General features: G+C 46.4%; 1 protein-coding gene across 3 annotated transcripts; it reads left to right on the forward strand.

The window, feature by feature from the left end:
* Positions 1 to 644: 644 nt before the first annotated feature.
* LPAR5 (lysophosphatidic acid receptor 5) lies at positions 645 to 18,738 on the forward strand. Of its 3 annotated transcripts, none has more exons than XM_053371104.1 (2): positions 645 to 759; positions 16,243 to 18,738. In XM_053371104.1, the coding sequence occupies exon 2, from the start codon at positions 16,488 to 16,490 to the stop codon at positions 17,598 to 17,600; it is 1,113 nt and encodes a 370-aa protein (XP_053227079.1). In that variant the 5' UTR covers positions 645 to 759; positions 16,243 to 16,487; the 3' UTR covers positions 17,601 to 18,738. The 3 variants fall into 3 exon arrangements, with proteins under 3 accessions (XP_053227079.1, XP_053227080.1, XP_053227078.1); XM_053371105.1 differs by lacking the exon at positions 645 to 759 and adding an exon at positions 7,109 to 7,220; XM_053371103.1 differs by lacking the exon at positions 645 to 759 and adding an exon at positions 7,117 to 7,306.
* The last annotated feature ends 674 nt before the right edge of the window (positions 18,739 to 19,412 follow it).

A 19,412-nucleotide genomic window follows, 5' to 3' on the forward strand; every position in this document is an offset into this window, starting at 1 on the left:
ATTATACATCTTTAAGCGCCTGGCGAAAACGTTCCTCTTCAACCCAGCCTTTGGCTGATGTCCTTTTAAATGCATTTGTGGGAAGGAGGGTTATGGGTTTGTTTTTTCTTGTTTTTCTTGTGTATTTTGTGTTTTTATGCTGTGAACCACCCTGAGATCTTCAGATCAAGGGTGGTATACAAATTTAATAAATAATAATAAAGAAATACCAGTGTACACCGGCGGACGAGAGCCTTCCTTTCAGCAACGAGTAGTTGGCCTGTGTGTAGGGAAAAGGAAAGATCTGTGTGCGTAAGGGAATGACACCTGTTCCAGGGCGGGGGGCTGTTGTAGTCTATGTTTTGTCCAGTTCCCATTCCCTCTGACCATTGACCACGCTGGCCCGGGGCTGATGGAAGCCCAACAAGATCTGGGATGGGCCACAAGGTTAGCTAGCTCTACTGCTATTCTCACCAGCGAAATGTTGGGAGTCTCTAGCTCCCTACGGTTTTTGTAGCAGGTGGTGTTCTTATTATTTCCAGATATCATAAACGCCTTGTCCCAGGAACATGTTTGGATCTGCAGCTCCCGACACACCCCGAAACACGCCCCAGGAGTCTGGTTTTACCTGCTGCCAGCTCACGCAAGGAGATGAAGTAATTTGGGCACTCCTGCTGTTTTCCCTAAGGAGTTTAGACCAGAAAATGCAGCTCTCCAACACAACATGGGACTCCGCTGGTCAGCGACTGGACTGGCTCAGGGGCTGAGAGAACGTAGCAGGTAGGTAGATCTGAATTTTGACTTCACAGGGAAGGAGGCAGAAGTATTCAGAGGGCCCCATTGCTAATTTCGCAGCCTTAGCAGAGCTCCCAGACCTTGGCTGGTTCTTGGTTTTGCAGGACTCTGAGGAAGCCTCCCTTGTTGTGAAGGGGAGGGGTGTCGCTCCCACTAATTATGGGACATCGCAAATTAACCGGCAGCCATGTTTTCATCCCCCAAAGCCAGGTCTTCACTTCTGGCTGACATGATGCTGTGTGTGTGTGTGTGTGTGTGTGTGTGTGTGTGTGTGTGTTTAGAAATATTTTGTTCTAGAAGACTTGTGGTGGGAGTTCTGCCGCTGTGGTTTCTTTGCAAGAGCTGCAATGAAGCAGCTGCCTAAATAGGTCACATCCACTCGGTACATTAAAACTTTGAGAGGCACAGCATTCTCCCAAAGAATCCTGGGAGCTGTAGTTTCTTAAGGGCGCCCTCAAAAACTCTCAGCACCCTTAGCAAACTACAACTCCCAGAAATCTGTGAGGGAAGCCACGGCTCTTAAAGAGGTATAACGGGACACCAGAAGTACAAAACTTGCCCCAGCAACGAATCCACAAAGTGGTCTAAGGGAACCCACAGTTCTCTAGCATCTCCTCCGACAAATCTTAGCCAACCTTTCAGGGAAGTTGTAAAGGAGCCAGTAAGAGTTTTTAAAATCATGAGGGATGTGGAGATATTTCTCCCCCTTCGTAATACTAGAATGGTGTGAAATGTGTTGGCAGTAGCCTCAGCCCAGACCAGAGAAAAGAGAAATAATTTCTTCACACTGTTCACAGTTTTATTATTAGCTTATTGAATTCACTGCCACAAGATGTGATGCTGGCTGCTAGCAAACTTCCACTTGCAACGCCGCTTCCCCCCCAGGGAAACCCAATCTTTAGTGCTCAGTCGGAGCAAATGTCCCTCAGGTTTCCTCTGAGTTGATGTTTGCCCCTATTTAAAACTAAAGAGTGGTTTTCCCTAGGAAAGGAGTGAAGAAAAGCACTCAGACCCATTCTTTCTAGGCACAGGACACAATGTGGGGTTCGCCCTTAGTCGCTGCTTTCTTCCAGTGTATTCAAATTCAGGTTTCTAGATTATGTTGGACTACATCCCTAGCTAGCAGGACCACTGGCCAGGGATGATGGGAGTCGTAGTCCAACAACGTGTGGGGACTCAAGTTTGAGAAACACAGCTTGAGAAATTGTGCCACATATTAATGCAGAGCAGGTCTGACAAGGACCAGTAGAAACAATAACTAAATGGAAATGCTGGGATCAGAAAGTAAAGGTAAAGGGACCCCTGACCATTAGGTGCAGTTGTGACTCTGGGGTTGCGGCACTCATCTCGCTTTATTGGCCAAGGGAGCTGGCGTACAGCTTCCAGGTCACTTTTGGCGAACCAGGGTAGCACACGGAAACGCCGTTTACCTTCCCGCTGGAGTGGTACCTATTTATCTACTTGCACTTTGAGGTGCTTTCGAACTGCTAGGTTGGCAGGAGCTGGGACCGAGCAACGGGAGCTCACCCCACCGCGGGGATTCGAATAGTTCAAATCGGGAAAAGTAAATACAGTAAATGGACAAAAGTACAAAGATTCACAAAATGTTTAGGGGTATGTGTACCCCTGCATCCCCCCAGAAAAAAAGCACTGGCCAGAACTCATCGGAACTCAGTTCCAGCACCTCTCAGATGAGTGCCATTGCCATCAGAAGAGAACAAGGAGGGTGTTTGTGGTGAGTTCTGGCACCTCTTTTTCTAGAAAAAAAGGCACAGGAACGTCCTAAGTAAAAGTGGGACATTCTGGGATCAAATCAGAAATCAGGACGGCTTCTGTAAATCTGGGACTGACCCTGGAAAATAGGGACACTTGGAGGGTATGGAATAATAAAGGGGTCGGCAAGGTTTACCTCGCCTGGGCTGGTTCACTCCTGCGGAGATCGCTCCGTGGGCTGGATCGTGTCTGTGCAGACGCAATTTCAGGCGCCATGGAAGCAAGTCCTTGCTCCATGCTGCGCCGGTTTAGCGCAGCTCACGGGGACTCATCAATTGGGCGGCTCGGTTCGGGGGTAGCTCAGGGGCCGTTTAAACGACCCCCGTGGGCCCGCTGGAATAATGCATGACTATAGGACACCTTGGTGGCGCTGTGGGTTAAACCACAGAGCCTAGGAATTGCCGATCAGAAGGTCGGTGGTTCGAATCCCCACGATGGGGTGAGCTCCCGTTGCTCGGTCCCTGCTCCTGCCAACCTAGCAGTTTGAAAGCATGCCAGTGCAAGTAGATAAATAGGTACCGCTCCAACGGGAAGGTAAACAGCGTTTCCGTGTGCTGCTCTGGTTCGCCAGAAGTGGCTTAGTCATGCTGGCCACATGACCCGGAAGCTGTACGCCGGCTCCCTCGGCCTATAGAGCGAGATGAGCGCCGCAACCCCAGAGTCGGTCACGACTGGACCTAATGGTCAGGGGTCCCTTTACCTTTACCTTATAGGACACCTTGGTCTGATTCAACAGGGACATTCCTAAGGGTTCAGATCACTTGAAATGTGGAATTATTATTACTGTTCCTACTACTAGTATTGCTACACCTTCCTTATATCGCCTGTGCCGCCAACACCCCTGTATCTGACTGTTTCTGCTTCCTTGTGAGCGTCCATGGCAGCTTTTCTGGCTGTTTTTAGCCATGCACCTGCCAGCTTCTCCCCTTCCACCCTTCTTGAAAAGGGCCTGAAATTCGGAAGAACAAAGATCCCAGCAACGAGGGATCGGGAGAAAAGTGGCACGGCTCCGAAAGCAAAGGCACTAAAACGAAATTGGATGAGATCACTGGCTGGGAGGCCTTTGTTATCCCCTCAGGATTTATGGGTGGCAGGGGCACATATATATCCCCAGGGGTGTCACCCTCTGAATGTGGAGCCAGTGTCAGCAGAAAAAGAAACACAGAGAGACTGAGAAAGACAAACAAGGGCTGAGAAGGAAGGTCCTACAGGCCGAGGCTGCGGAGAGGAAGACAAAAGGGAACAAGGAGCTCCCAGCCCATGCCCGATAAATCTCGGTTATGGGACGTCCTAAATGTTACCCTCCTCAGGGTAGCTTTCCCTGCTGTGAAGACTCTGAGCAACGGTTGGATTAAGCAGTTGTAGACCCTGGATGTACACATGTCCTTATGGAGAGCTCCTCTTTAAACAGCCATTGTGTGTTGTTCATAATAATAATAATAATAATAATAATAATAATAATAATAGTAAAAAAATATTATTTATACCCCGCCCATCTGGCTGGGTTTCCCCAGCCACTCTGGGCAGCTCCCAACAGAATATTTGTTGAATTCCTCCCATATCAGTCATTAATTAAGCTATTTGGAGATAAGTATTATTCTATACAGTGCTTTAAAAATGTTTAGGGATACTCTTATTTTGACTCAAGAAAATCACCATTTTATAGTTCAAATCAGGGGAAATAAATACAGTAAATGGATAAAAGTACAAAGATTCACAAAATGTTTAAGGGTATGCATCCCCCCCAGAAAAAAGCACTGATTCTATACATCAATTGTATATATAATATTGCCTTACTATTATTCTCTACTATTACTTTCCATGAAAACTTAATGATGGTGATGATAATAATCACACATGCACACAACACTCAGAGCATGCGCAGTTTCTCACTTTAAAGGCACTTAAATCTTCGCGCCATCTAACCGACAGAAATGAAATGGGGTTTGCTTCGGCCGCCCCAATGCTTAGCACATTTACTTAGGAATAAGCACCAGTTTTGTTGCAGAAATGGATGACATCTATTTAAAGCAAAAAGCAATAAAATAAGCATCTGCCATCATAGACAAGCCCAGATGGCAACCCCGTGGTGATAAAATCATTTTAAAAATGAGAAGGAAGGAAGGATGTTGTGGCGGTCAGCACCACTATTTTGTTCCATTCTAATCTGATGCAATTATATAACTTCAAATCTGCATGGCTACTTTTGTTTGGGTACGGACTGTTCCTCATTAATTCTGCCCCCTCACCAGTGCACTGCCTCTCTGCAAAATGTCTGCCCACAGGGCAGCGTGGAAAACGTCTCTCCATGTGTCCTTGCTGTGTGAACTTGGTGCATGGATTGTATGGCCAATAAGGCAATCTTGGCAAGGCCAGACCATCAGGTAGAGGTGACTTGCTTCTTCAGTTTATTTATAATAGCCCCTCTTCCAAACAGTGGAAGGCAGCGTACGTGCTCACATACACACTGTTTTATCCTCACAACAGCCCAGGGGAAATTAGCCTCAGAGATGGTAGCCGGCCCAAGGTCACCCAGTAATCTGGGGTGCGGAACCAGAAGCCTCATCAGCCCTGGTCATTTGCCATGCTGGCTGCAGAGTCCAACAGAATCCGAAGGGCCACAAGTTCCCCACCCCTGCAGTTAGTTTTGTTGGTGGTTGTGAAGTTTATAGAGGTATTTTTGTAGGATCATAGAACTGGAAGGGACCACAAGGGTCATCTAGTCCAACCCCCTGCAATGCAAGGATCTTTCTGCCCAACGTGGGTCTCGAACCCACAACCCTGAGATTAAGTGTCTTGTGCTCTATTATTATTATTAATAATAATTTATTATTTGTACACCACCCATATGGCTGGGTTTCCCCAGCCACTCTGGGCGGCCTCCAATAAAGATTAAAAATACATTAAAATGTCACACATTAAAAACTTCCCTAAACAGGGCTGCCTTCAGATGTCTTCTAAATGTCAGGTAGTTGTTTATCTCTTTGACATCTGGTGGGAGGGCGTTCCACAGGGCGGGTGCCACCACCGAGAAGGCCCTCTGCCTGGTTCCCTGTAGCTTTGCTTCTTGCAGTGAGGGAACCGCCAGAAGGCCTTTGGCGCTGGACCTCAGTGTCTGGGCTGAACCACGGGGGTGGAGACGCTCCTTCAGGTATACTGGGCTGAGGCCGTTTAGGGCTTTAAAGGTCAGCACCAACACTTTGAATTGTGCTCTGAAACATACTGGGAGCCAATGTAGGTCTTTCAAGACCGGTGTTATGTGGTCTCACCAGTCTGACTGCCGCATTCTGGATTAGTTGTAGTTTCTGGGTCACTTTTAAAGGTAGTCCCACGTAGAGCGCATTGCAGTAGTCCAAGCGGGAGATAACTAGAGCATGCACCACTCCGGTGAGACAGTCCGCGGGCAGGTAGGGTCTCAGCCTGCGCACCAGATGGAGCTGGTAGACAGCTGCCCTGGACACAGAACTGACCTGTGCCTCCATGGACAGCTGTGAGTCCAAAATGACTCCCAGGCTGCGCACCTGCTCCTTCAGGGGCAGTTACCCCATTCAGGACCAGGGAGTCCTCCACACCAGCCCTCCCCCTATGGAATGCTCAAAGCCTAACCACTGCACCATTTGGGGCCTCTATCATTCTCGAGAGACAGTGGAAAGCGCCTTTGGGGTCAAAGTCAAACAGCTGTGTTAGCAGCACCGAAGTGACCTCCCCGGTGCGCAAACCTGGGCAGTGTGGATGGAGGTCCTGGGCTGCCCAGACGTCAAGACCCCCCTCTCAGCCTTGCTGATGGGGTCCAAAGGAAAGCAGAGAAATGCATTTGACACCATCAGGAGTTGCCGGAAGGACGCATAGAAGGTGCCATCCAACCACCTGAGAAGCTCCACTCTGGACTTCTTCTCCCAAAACTTTCCACAAGTTTTAGGATCAGAGTTTTCCTTCTTCTAGATGGGCTCCCTTCCCAGCTTGATGAGCCCCATCTGCCCCTATCCACACCTTTTCTGCCTCAGGCGTCAAAATGTCTTGGCATTCTCTGGCTCTCACTACGAAGGAGAGAAGGCAATCTCTGGGTGTTTTAGACCCAGGACAACCGTGGTTTTAACACAAAAATCAGCACCTTTTCTAGCCGGAAAAGGCAACGCAAACGCTGGAGGACTGGTGTGATGTGCTCTGCATGGCACACCCATCCGACAAACCCTCAACTTCCTTTCAGCCCTGCGAGCCTGAACTCCGATGTGATAGCTACTGGCTAATGATTAATTTCCTTGCCTTGCTCTGCACTTTCTGCACAGGGTAGGGTAGACGTCTGAGGAAGTGCAAGAGAAGAAAAGTAAAAAGCTAGCAAAAGCACCACTAGCCCACTTCCTTATTTGTCGCGTTCTTCTCACCACAAAACTACTGCGGCGGGCAGAGGATGAGACGTTTTCTTCTTGCTTGTCTGAGGAGCCTGCCGTGGCTTATCAGCTGTTGAAACCAAAGTTCATATGTTGTTATCAATGGCAAGTTGTGTCACAGACACATGATGGCCGGGAAATGGGACTGAAGCAATTTCCGTAAAAGAAGGAATGAAAGCAGCCAGATGTGGTGAGAGAATGTCCGGACGTTGAAGTCCATGGAGCTAGATTTCCCACCTAACCTGAGGTCCTTGCTTGCTTCTGATCTGCCTTTGACTTCCGCTGGTGAGCTAAAATTCCTTCAGTTGCTGTGGACATTCGGCCGAGGATGTCAGAAACCTCAAGCCTGTAATTCCTCCAGATAAAGCGAGGTAAAAGACACTGGGAGAGTGGAGTAGGGAGATGAGGTTAAATGCTGGTGATTGTGGTGGTAGCCATAAAAGTGTTTTGTTATCTGTCGGTTAGCCGGCTGACTGGAAAACCTCCTCAGTCTGGCCTGCTTTTTTTTTCCCCCAAAAGAAAAACTGCTCAGAAAAAATACAGGGTGGCTCATAGGAATAGGCTGACATTAGCCCTGTGGCAAAGTTCAATGCCACGATCTGAAAATCTCCCCCTGTTAATTTCTGCACATCAAGCATTTGTTGAAGGCCAGGTTTGGGGCATGAGCTATGCTTACTCAGTGGTGGGGAAAGCTTGCTCTGAGCATACTTAGCACTGAAAAGAGATTAAACTGAGATATGGTTATGACGGCCTGAAATTGTGTCCTCAGATAGTGTTCCTACATTTACTTTTGGCAGGTCTTCTGTGCTTCTTCTTTTCTTTCTTTTTTAAGTCTGCAAATAGTTTTATTTTCCTCACTTTTATATAACTTGTGAATATATCAATTTCCATCTATATACACATACATGCGTGACCATTAGGCCATATAAATATATACAGGGCTCACTCCATATGTGAAGTGATATAGCTGTATGTGAGCACATACAAAAAGATGTGGAGTGTCAGTCATTTGTTTAATAAGGAAAATCATAATTAAAGGCAGGGCCAATAAGTTATTTCACATTCTGCCATGCAGGGATTTCCTAATGAAGACTGGGAGAAGAGAGGTCTTCTCTTCTCCTCAAAGCCATCGTCCTCACCTAGTAACCACACACATGAGATTTTATGCCCATGCTCCTAATCAATGAGACAGCAGCCTAAAATCTTAGGAGAGTTGGCAATGATGGGAAAAGATCTTTCTAACACAGAATATGGTCTAAAAGAAGAGTGATAAGCAGAAATACAGCAGGTACAGCTTCTTCATCACTGCATTTCCATTCTAGGAAATTCGCATTTGCTGAATTTCTGCCTGTCATGCAACTATTAAAGGCACAAGAAATCAGACAGAACAAAATATAGCAATGTTTCCCTATTCCTTCCTTGGCAATTTAGACAGTCAGATTTTTTTTCTTTTACTTATTTGCTGAGTTATTTTTATTCTGCTTTTAAAAGCATACCCGTTGCAAGACAGCTACAATATAAGAGTTAGGATTAAGAACATCACAACAAAATAAATACAATTAAGAATCCACAAAACAGCATCATGTTAAAGCAGAGAGAACCAGCATTTTTTAACTGGCAGAATAAAAGGTTTTAGACTCTGTATTTATTTATTAAGACTACTTTATTAGAGAAAGAACTTTTGGAGAATGGGACTTAGTTGTGGGTAAGCATTGCTGAATGATCTTGGCCATGTGAATATTAATGCTATAATAATTTATAATACTATATCAAATTCCACTTGTATATAAATGAGCTGGATGGTTTTTAGTATGAAGAAAAACTTGCTAAGGAGAGGTGTGTTGCTATGATGCCTTTGAAAAGCCATTGGAGGGGGTGGTATGTGTAACTTTCATTTCTTGATCTAAATGGAATTTTACCAATTTCCTCAAAAACTGGAAATGAAAGTGGCCAGGTTGTTTTCGGCTTCAGTTCGGTACCTTATCTAGCAAAGTCTCTGGGCACCTTCCATAGAAACACAAGGTAAAACTGAAAAGGGTCTCTTCAGAATTTGCTGTGACACTTTGGGCAGATCTATCTACAGGACAATCTCAAAATCATTTCAAAGCCCATATTCCTCCCCTGAAATTGGCTGCCTCCTGTAGCTGCTTTTCATTTTTGAAAAAATGTTGGGAGACTGTTCACATGTCCCAAATATAGCACCTGATTCTGCCCTAAGAAAAAGGCTAAGAACAGGGATGGGATCTCCAGATTGTGATAGACTCCAGTTCTCATCCAGTTCTGGTCATTGGTCAGATAGCATGGGATTTGTAGACCAATGAAACCTTGCTGCACAAGTCTAACCACTGTCATAGGAAACTGCCTTCTACTGACGTTTGGTCCATCTATCTCAGTATTGTTGATATGGACATGCAATGGTTCTTCAGGGTCCTACCTGGAGGTGCCAGGGATTAAAGGACCTTCTGTATGCAGAACAGATGCTCTTCCACTGACCCCTTCCTGTAAAGGTCCTAGTTGCCTGGCCATTGGCACTTTGACTGACAGCCTAATTTAATTTCAAACTGGATGTATCCACCAGGACTACTGTGGGTCTGGAACCCTAGGCACCCCTAATTCCAGCTCCCAGCATTCCCTCATAAGAGGGGATAGTTATTATAATTAGTGTTGAGGCTATGCTCACCGGAAAACAAAAGCAACATAACCAGGCTGATTTGGGGGTATTCTCTCTCGCTTCCCCTAAGAGCTCATCCACATTTACCTTTTGCCTTCTGCTTTCTACTTACAGGTCCTCCCTTTTCCAAGCATATCATCATCATCATCATCATTTTGTGTCCCCACTTTCCCCAGGAAAACCTGCTCTTTAATGCTGAATCGGAACAAATTGCAATTTGTGTTTTCTGTGGATTGCAAGGCGCTTTAAAGAGTGGGTTTTTGTGGGGAGAGTGGCAGCGCAAAAAAAATTTAATTTAATTTTAAAAAATGCAAATCCCTAAACTACACATACACACACACACACTTGGACACAGACCAGAAAAACATGGATCTGTGCCTAGAAATTGCAGCGGAAAATTGGTGTGGACGAGCCCTAAGATCTACTGCTGCTTCTGTTATGCTTTGAAAGATTCTCTCTGTTTTCCCACACATAAATTAATGTCTGAAGTGTGTCGGTGGGCAGAAAACCACAGAAACTACTTTCCTAACTGGATAGGGAAGTAGTTTTTCTAGTCACAGAAGTAGCCGCTGCCATTTTTTATGTGCCCCCGTTACAGTTGTGAGCAATTAATTGCAGGAATTTACTTGTAAAGTTTAAGAAAGACGTCAGCTAATTTTATTTGGGGACCAAAGGGTAAAAGCATAAGTAGAACAGGAAGAGTGACAGACACTTAGAGCAGGCCAACTGCTCTCTGCTACCTTCCTATGTTGTTGTTGACATCCGTCTGTCTCAGAAGACCATTGAGGAGTGCACCTTTGTGGGGTAAAGTCAAACCTTTGGAGAGTTACAGTGCCTGCTGTACCTGTAGAGACCAATACAGGAGAGACATGTTTCGTTGCAACTGGGGCAGAGGAAGGTGTCCAGTCGTGCTGTTGCAGATGTACCATGGCATTTCTTCTCTCTGCGCTACTCCCAGCCATCATTCCTCCTCTGGTCACTGCTGTGGATACACAATCTGACTGTCTCCAGGCTTTGCAGTCATCTGCAAGGGATTCCTACTGGGTGGGGTTAATGTTCCCAGTCTTCATGTCACATTTGCAGACATTTTTATAATACAGAGTTGGTCTGCCAACAGGCCTGGTGCCTGAAGCCAGCTCCCCGTAGAGCATGGGTCGGCAAACTAAGTTCCGCCGGCCGGATCAGGCCCAATTGCCTTCTGGATCTGGCCCATGGACGGTCCGGGAATCACCGTGTGGATCGCCAGCACACGTATTCTTTCCCTCTCCCTCCCACACATGGCGGCGGCGCCTCCTCCCTCCCTCCTCCTGGCTTCTCCCTGCCCTGCCTAGAGGAGGAAGGGGGCTGGGCTTTGTTGGTGCCAGCAGCAGCAGCAGTGCTCGAGCGGCTGCCATTTTAAGCAGCCTCTCGCTAGATCATATTCTCTAGGAAGGCCCAACAGACAGGAAATTTATAGAGCCGTTCCACACTCCACAGTAGTCAGTTAACATTTGCACAGAATCTTTCATGCAGCACAATCCTATACATATCTACTCAGAGAAATTGGTTTCACTGAGTTCGATGCGGCTTGCTCCTAGGCAGATGGGCATAGGATGGCAATCTGCCCTCTCTACCACCTGTGCATTTTCTCAGATACTCCGAAAAGGCTTTCCACTCTTCCACAAACATTTAGTCTTTTTGGTCTCCTGTTTTAAAACTATTGGACTATATGGAGGTGGTGAAATTGACGGCAAAAATAATAACTTTAAGTATATTGGATTACCTGCATTTAGGTTCTGGCTGTTCTTTATTGCTTCATCCTCTGCCACCCTGCGCACTCTTTGCATTTCTCAAAAATGTTGGTTACATGCCTAGAATGCAGTTCTTTACAATGACAAGCAGTGGAGGAAATGAGGCGATTCCTGTTCCATTAATAGTTGCAAGTAAGAGGGGATTCCTTCAGCTGCAGTTTGACAGGGCAGACAAACTGAGAAAAACCTGTGTCTTCCCAAATTCTGTGCTACGAATAAAAGTACAGTAGCCCTGGCCTCTCTTCCACCTGACCACCCTAGAACAGGGGCGTGAAAATGTGCCCACAGAGCTGTGAGATCACACGGAGGCTTCTTTTCCCCACGACCATCAGCAAAAATAAAGGATGCAGAGGCATTTGCTGACAAAAGTTGGTTCAGAAGTTCAGCCCTGTAGAGGCTTGCTGGGGTGCTGAACCTCTGCAGGAGACGGGGTACCAATTAAAATAGGCCGTCCCAGGAAGCTAAAGGTTCCAGATGGTTTCTGGGTGACTCCTGGGAATTTTCGTCTCACCTGGGATACTGTCAAAGCCATGGTGGACTTCTGGAATGGGGAAATGACTCAGGCTCACCGAATGGGTGTGCTTGTTTCATCAGTTTCATCAGTAGCCAGGAGCGCTTTTGCACAGCTAAAGGTAGTGCATCAGCTGCACTCCTTCCCGAAAATGACGCATGCTTTAGTTACATCTTATTTGTAATATGGAGAAAGTCTCCGGGAGTTAAACCCTGTGGAAATATCGGTACATGCTGCCTTGCAGGACATCTTCTGGAGAAGAAAAGGCTAAGACGTAATTGCTTTGCTTTCCTTTGGACCCCATCAGCTGAGAAGAGGGTCTTGTTGTTTGGGCAGCCCAGGACTTTGAGACACACTGCCCAGGCTTACACCCAGGGAGGTCACTAAGCAGTTTAGCTTCACCCCTGGAGGTGCACTCCATTTCCTCTTGAGATAGATGGATGTCAAGTCCAGGGCCGGATTTAGGTTTGCTGAGGCCCTAAGCTACTGAAGGTAATGGGGCCCTTTATATGTCCAGCTGTCCTTTGTCAACAACAAATTGTTGCTGTTTTTTTCTGTTGAATATATGCTATATGGTAATTTATGGACCTAATAGGTCCATACACGACATAAAACAAAATACTGTTGCTGTATGTAGTCTTTATTTTATTTGTTTTTTATCTTATATTTTGGAAATGTACATCCAGGGGTTTTTTCCTTTAAATTTTTTTGGGACCCCCAAGAGAATGGGGCCCTAAGCTATAGCTTGTTTAGCTTATACGTAAATCTACTGCAATGCGCTCTGACTACTGCAATGCGCTCTATGTGGTGCTACCTTTGAAGGTGACCTGGAAACAACAACTAATCCAGAATGCGGCAACTAGACTGGTGACTGGGAGCAGCAGCTGAGACCATATAACATTGGTCTTGAAAGACCTACACTGGCTCCCAATACGTTTCTGAGCACATTTCAAAGTGTTGGTGCTAGCCTTTAAAGCCCTAAACGGCCTCGGTCCAGTATACCTGAAGGAGCGTCTCCATCTCCATCGTTCTGCCTGGACACTGAGGTCCAGCACCGAGGGCCTTCTGGCGGTTCCCTCACTGCGAGAAGCCAAGTTACAGGGAACCAGGCAGAGGGCCTTCTCGGTAGTGGCACCCGCCCTGTGGAACACCCTCCCACCAGATGTCAAAGAGAAAAATAACTACCAAACTTTTAGAAGACATCTAAAGGCAGCCCTGTTTAGGGAAGCTTTTAATGCTTAATAGGTTATTGTATTTTGGTGTTTTGTTGGAAGCCGCCCAGAGTGGCTGGGGAAGCCCAGCCAGAGGAGCGGGGTATAAATAATAAATTATTTTTTAATATATTATTATTATTATAAATCCAGCACTGGTGCCAACCACAATAGCAACAACAGCTCCGCAGGCCTAGCTTTGAATAGTGTTTGGAAACTTTAGCTAGCAGCCAATTGACCAGGGCTGATTATAAAGGGGATGTGACTCCCTTGTTACCTCTTTGTTACCACAGCTTCACTGGCTACCAGTCTGTTATTGGACACAATTCTGAGTTCTGGTTCTGACCTGCAAAGCCTTACACAGCTTGGGAGCAAGTGATCAGACGGACCGCATTCTCCCATATGAGCCAACCTAGGGTTGTTTTTTTAAAAAACGTTTTATTGATTTCTGTACATAACAGAGCAAAACAAATACAATCATACCTTGGGTTAAAGATGCTTCAGGTTGCGTTTTTTCGGGTTACGGACCCAATGAAACCCGGAAGTACTAGAACAGGTTACTTCCGGGTTTCAGTGGCCACGCATGCGCAGAAGCACGAAATCGCTTTGCGCATGCGCAGAAGCGCCGAATCACAACCCGCGTGTGCATCCAACACAGATCACATTTGCAACCCGAGCGTACAAGAAAGAAACCATAGCCCCCAACCCCAGCCAAGGCAAAGTCTGTTTTTCCATCGTCCATGTTTTCCATATCCGTTCTGGAAAATATCTGTCTCTCCATTGGCATTCATGTGTGGAGGGTGGTTGTGTTATTTTGCGGTTGCATATCTAATAAAAGTGTACGAAACCACATCTGAGTGGGCAGTCTATGTATTTATACGTGCAGTCAATCGTTCCATGAATGCTAAAACCTAAAGCTGTTGGTACTGCACCTGGTTTCTAATTTACTGGAGGCAGGGGCTTTCCAGAACTTTGCAGCTGTCAATCCTGCATCACTAACTATGAATAAGAGCAATTTCCTATGAAGTAATCCAAGTTCTTCTCTACTATATAGAGAAAGAAGAGCCATTTGAGGTTTCATAGGAATTTGTTGGGCTGTCATCATGCTAGCTCTTCAATGACTTCCTTCCAGAATGATCGGAAGAATTGAGGAGCTTGATTCCACATGTGGACATACTTCCCTGTCTCCCCATATCCCCTCCAGCACACCGGAGAGCTAGATGAAGCTATTTGACTTAGGCTGTGGCGTGGCATCTGCGTAGGGCATAGGATTTTCAACTATTTTTCTCCAATACTCGTAGAAATCAGTTTGAATGTTGTGGGGGGGGGAGAGTTTGCACCAAATTGTAGCCCATTAAGCAGTATTGATTTTTTGCCTAGATCTTTTCCCCATAATTGATTTAGGGTATGACACAGATTCCCATGTTTCTAGTTTTTAATTAATGTTTTGTGATTAACAGAGATTTGTTTGAACACAACATGTTTGAAAGGGCTCCTGTGTTTTGGAGACAATGTATTTGTACCCTGTGATTGTAACTTCCTCACTGCCTCAAGGAAGGGCCTGCCAAATCAACACCTGGTGGAGAATAACGATAAAAAGGAAAAGGAAATCTACTAATCTAAGTGCACGGTCAAGTAGGGGAAGTCTATCCAGTAAGATAAGAGGTCACAAACCATAATAATGCTCGATATCAGGCTAGGGCAGCTTCCCCAAGCTTGGATTTCCACAATGAAGTGTGCCATTTCTTTTTTTAAAGTCTAGTATTTTAATTGTTATGTATTCAGTGGTCTGTGTTTGCCTGAGCTTGAGTCCGGACTAAGGATTCTGAGCTCCTGTGTTCTGATTTGATACATGATGTCCAATCACAGAACATTTCAGGATTTGGGCCTCTGCCATTGGCCCTCGGACTCTGAGTCACAGAACATTTTAGGATTTGGGCCTCTGCCATTGGCCCTCGGACTCTGAGTCGTGATTCGCAGCTTGGAAGTTTAGACAGCCAATCACGTTGGGAGTGGGAGTGGCCCACGCTTTCAGGAATGTATATAAGCAGTTGCTTTGCCTGTTTCCCATTTATGTAGTTCAGTAAATGTTCTTGCTGTTATCGCTGTGTCTTGCCTTGTGGGAACTCACCTACACTTCATTAATGGTTTACTTACTATTTTCTCCCACTTCAACAAAAGCTTAATTCAGACACCCAGACACAGCCAATGAATCTTACCTCTTTCTGTCAAGAAAGACCAGAATCGGAAGTCATAATTTGAAGTGAAACTGCAGGCTGTGGTTTGTGCATGCAGTGTTGACATGCTCTCTGAATTGAGCCAAGATTTATGAAAAAAAGTCAAAGGATTCATTATCTGATAGTTCTATCCCACCCAAAGACTCTAGAGGATGTTATGTGGTATTCTCGGTGATGGCAACACCCTATTATCAGAACCTGGAGAAGCAAAAAGAGAACCCAGCCCTGCCATGAGTTTTTCCTGATGGGTAAAGAGAGGCAGGGACACGGGTGGCGCTGTGGGTTAAACCACAGAGCCTAGTACTTGCTGATCAGAAGGTTGGCGGTTCGAATCCCTGCAATGACGGGGTGAGCTCCCATTGCTCCGTCCCTGCTCCTGCCAACCTAGTAGTTCGAAAGCACATCAAAGTGCAAGTAGATAAATAGGTACTGCTGCGGCGGGAAGGTAAACGGCGTTTCCATGCGCTGCTCTGGTTTGCCAGAAGCGGCTTAGTCATGCTGGCCACATGACCCGGAAGGTGTACGCCGGCTCCCTCGGCCAATAAACCGAGATGAGCACCACAACCCCAGAGTCGGCCACGACTGGACCTAATGGTAAGGGATCCCTTTAACTTTACCTTTACCTTTAAAGAGAGGTAGGGACAGGGTTAAGTACTCCCTCCTCTGTGTAGTTAACTATTAAATTAGCTGTTAAAAGCAGAGAGGAAAATCTGGAGAAACCTTGTGCCCTTTCTGAATATTTTCATAACAACATGCTGTATCTATCTACCCGTTGCCTTTTCCTTTCTCCTTACGTGCATTTCTCTCCCACCCCTGTGACTGAATTCCTCACTTTTCTTGATTTGAGTATGCCACAGTTAAAAACTATATTTTTCGTTCTCTTCCAGACTCATCATTCTGTATGGTCATGAATGGTGCCGACCTTCCCATCTCTGATAGTTCCTGGGGCTTGGAGGCTGAAGTAGGAATGCTGGGAAGAGAACCATCTAGCAGCAACAACTGCTAGAAATGAAATGAAGAAATGATCACCAGCTTGAGAATTGCGCACCCTTTCTGGTGCCCTTTCCTTTGAAGGAGATTGTCTCCAAGCACCCTGAACGGCAGGACTGAGGCCCTCAGATGCTTCACAGGCATGTCATCGGCCAATGTCACCCCGATCGTGATTTGCAAGGACCACAGTGCCAACCACCGGCTGCACCTGATCGGCTACAGCCTGATCTTCACCGCAGGTTTGCTGCTCAATGTGGCCGCTATCTGGATCTTCTTGAACTACCTGAAACTCAAGTCAGTGGTGAGCATCTACATGCTTAACTTGGCCGCAAGCGACCTCCTGTTCACCATTTCTTTGCCCTTCCGTATCTATTACTATTTGATGGAGCAGTGGCCCTTTAAAGAATTCCTCTGCCAGGTCTCGGGCTCTGTCTTCCAAATCAACATGTACGGTAGCTGCCTCTTCCTGATGTGCATCAACTTGGACCGCTATGTGGCAATTGTCCACCCCCTTCGCTGGCGCCACCTCCGGCGTCCCAGACTGGCTCGGATTGTCTGTCTTGTGGTCTGGGTGCTTATCCTGGTAGGGTCTATTCCTGTGGCTTATGTCCACAAATCCACTTCCTGTGTCAAAGACAGGACGACCATCACTCTTTGCTTCGAGAACTTCAGCGAGGGCCTGTGGCAGAAAGAGCTCCTCCCGTTGATCATCCTGGCGGAGATCCTTGGCTTTCTTCTGCCCCTGACCTCCGTTTCCTACTGCTCGGTCCGAATTTTCCAGAAACTGTGCCAGGCTGGTGGGATGCAGAGCCTGCGCCAACGGAAGACGCTTCGCATGCTAGTGGCCAACCTGGTCATCTTCATTATCTGCTTTGTGCCCTACAACGTCGTTCTGGCGGCGTATGGGCTGATAAAAGCCCAGCTGATCAAGACCGATGTGCAAATGAAGGATTCGGTACGGCAGGCCCTGGTCATCACGGTGATATTGGCCAGTATGAACTGCACTCTGGACCCCCTGATCTATTACTTCAACACAGAGGGCTTCCGAAACACTTTAAATAAACTGAGGAGGGCACAAGCTTGGGACTCTGAAATGGGAACACTTCAGAACCAGGTAACGGAAAGTAAGTCCTACCAGGCAACAAGTGCCAAGCGAGGATTCCCGGTCCAAACCTTAATCCTCCCCTACGAGGGCTTGCCATTTGTACCCCCTAAAATATTTTTGAACAGCCCCATTGAAGATTCGGAAATATAAGCACGGGGGGGGGGCCTCTCCGACTGGTGATTACTGCAAGAAGTGCTTGCTAGGAATTTCTGAATGATAAACAGAGGGGCGGGGGATGCGATGAAACAAAACTGTAAAGGGGGTAAAGCCTCTTGGAACATGGATGTTCAGAGACGGTTTCAGACCTGTAGGGAGTATGTTTACATGACCACGGTAATCTGTTTCTACACCCTAGGCATTGTCTTCTTCTTTAGCGATCACTCATAGCCGAGTAAGATTGTCTTCCATAAACATGGTTTTAACCGTGGCTCCGTAACTGACTGGGGAGGCCAATTCTGGATCCACGTGTCCGGGCAGGAGTTGATCATTGTGCCTTCCTCTTAGCACATTTCTCCCTTGCGTCCTGAGTTTGAGCATCTTCAAAGCCCATGACACCTTTGGTAAAGGCTGTTCTCCAGCTGAAGCGCTCACAGGCCAGTGTTTCCTAGTTGTTGGTGTTTATACGACATTTTTTAGATTTGCCTTGAGACAGTCTTTAAACCTCTTTTGTTGACCACCAGCATTACGCTTTCCATTTTTAAGTTCGGAATAGAGTAGTTGCTTTGGAAGACGATAATCAGGTATCCGTACAACACGACCAGTCCAAAGAAGTTGATGTGGAAGAATCTTCGCTTCAACACGGTGATCTTTGCTTCTTCCAGTACACTGGCATTAGTTCGCTTGTCTTCCCAAGTGATGTGTAAAAATTTTCAGAGACATTGTTGCTGGAATATTTCAAGGAGTTGGAGATGGCATTTATAAGTGGTCCCCAAGCATACCGTAAGGTTGGTAGTATAATAGCTTTGTAAACAAGCATTTTGGTTTCCCTGCGAATGTCCCAGTCCTCAAACACTCTGCACTTCAACTGGGAGAAAGCTGCACTCGCAGAGCTCAGGCGATGCTGGCCTAGGCATTGTACATCATGTACAACCCAAGAAACAGGCCCTCTGGTGAACTAAGGCTGTTAACACACTGCAACTTAAAGTGGATTGGATGCATCTCGCATAAAACTTGTGTTGCTCTCACCCACATGGCATCCCACACTATCCCCCATTCTCACTTGGATTTTCCCAATCCATAATGCGGTAAGGAAATAAAATCCCATGTTACCCAGCTGCCGACTACTGAAGCGCATTGTGTGGATGGCGTTTCATTTTGTTTTTACTCGTGTGGTGAGATATGTGCATATATTTGCAATGCAGGCTTCTGGTGATGGTGGCAGTGGTGACTATGATGGTACTTTTATTGCACCACTGTACATGATGAGCAAAAAGGAAAGAGGGAAAAGCACAGGTCCCTGCTTTGAGGACTTTACAAGCCAAATTTCAGCAATTTCAGCAACAACAAACAGGAAAGCCTGTGTCACAAGGGATCGATGTGATTAAAAGCATTTGTGATTCCTTTGGCTTAGTTTTAATTGAAGGATAAAGACTAAGGGCTTAAGCCAGACTCCATGGGAAAAGGGGGGGGTTTGAAGTGGGGCTTGATGGGAGACTAAAGGTGCTCTCGGACAGAGTTTAGCATTGCAAGCAGGTCATTCGGGTTTTGCAAATGGATTGTAACCAGCAGGTTCCCCATCACCAATGTATTGGTGAAAAGGGTTAATGTAGAAGCAATGGAGCGGAGGGGCACGGAGACTGGCATTTTGAAACTGCTTACATCATTTAGGGGACGCGGGTGGTGCTGTGGGTTAAACCACAGAGCCTAGGACTTGCCAATCAGAAGGTCGGCGGTTCAAATCCCCGCGACGGGGTGAGCTCCTGTTGCTCAGTCCCTGCTCCTGCCAACCTAGCAGTTCAAAAG

The sequence above is a fragment of the Podarcis raffonei genome, chromosome 17 (genome assembly GCF_027172205.1).
Source record: "Podarcis raffonei isolate rPodRaf1 chromosome 17, rPodRaf1.pri, whole genome shotgun sequence".
Taxonomy (NCBI): Eukaryota; Metazoa; Chordata; class Lepidosauria; order Squamata; family Lacertidae; genus Podarcis; species Podarcis raffonei.

Bases quoted from the DNA above. Each gene is read 5' to 3' on its own strand.
- LPAR5 (XM_053371104.1), top strand. From the start codon at position 16,488: ATGTCATCGGCCAATGTCACCCCGATCGTGATTTGCAAGGACCACAGT.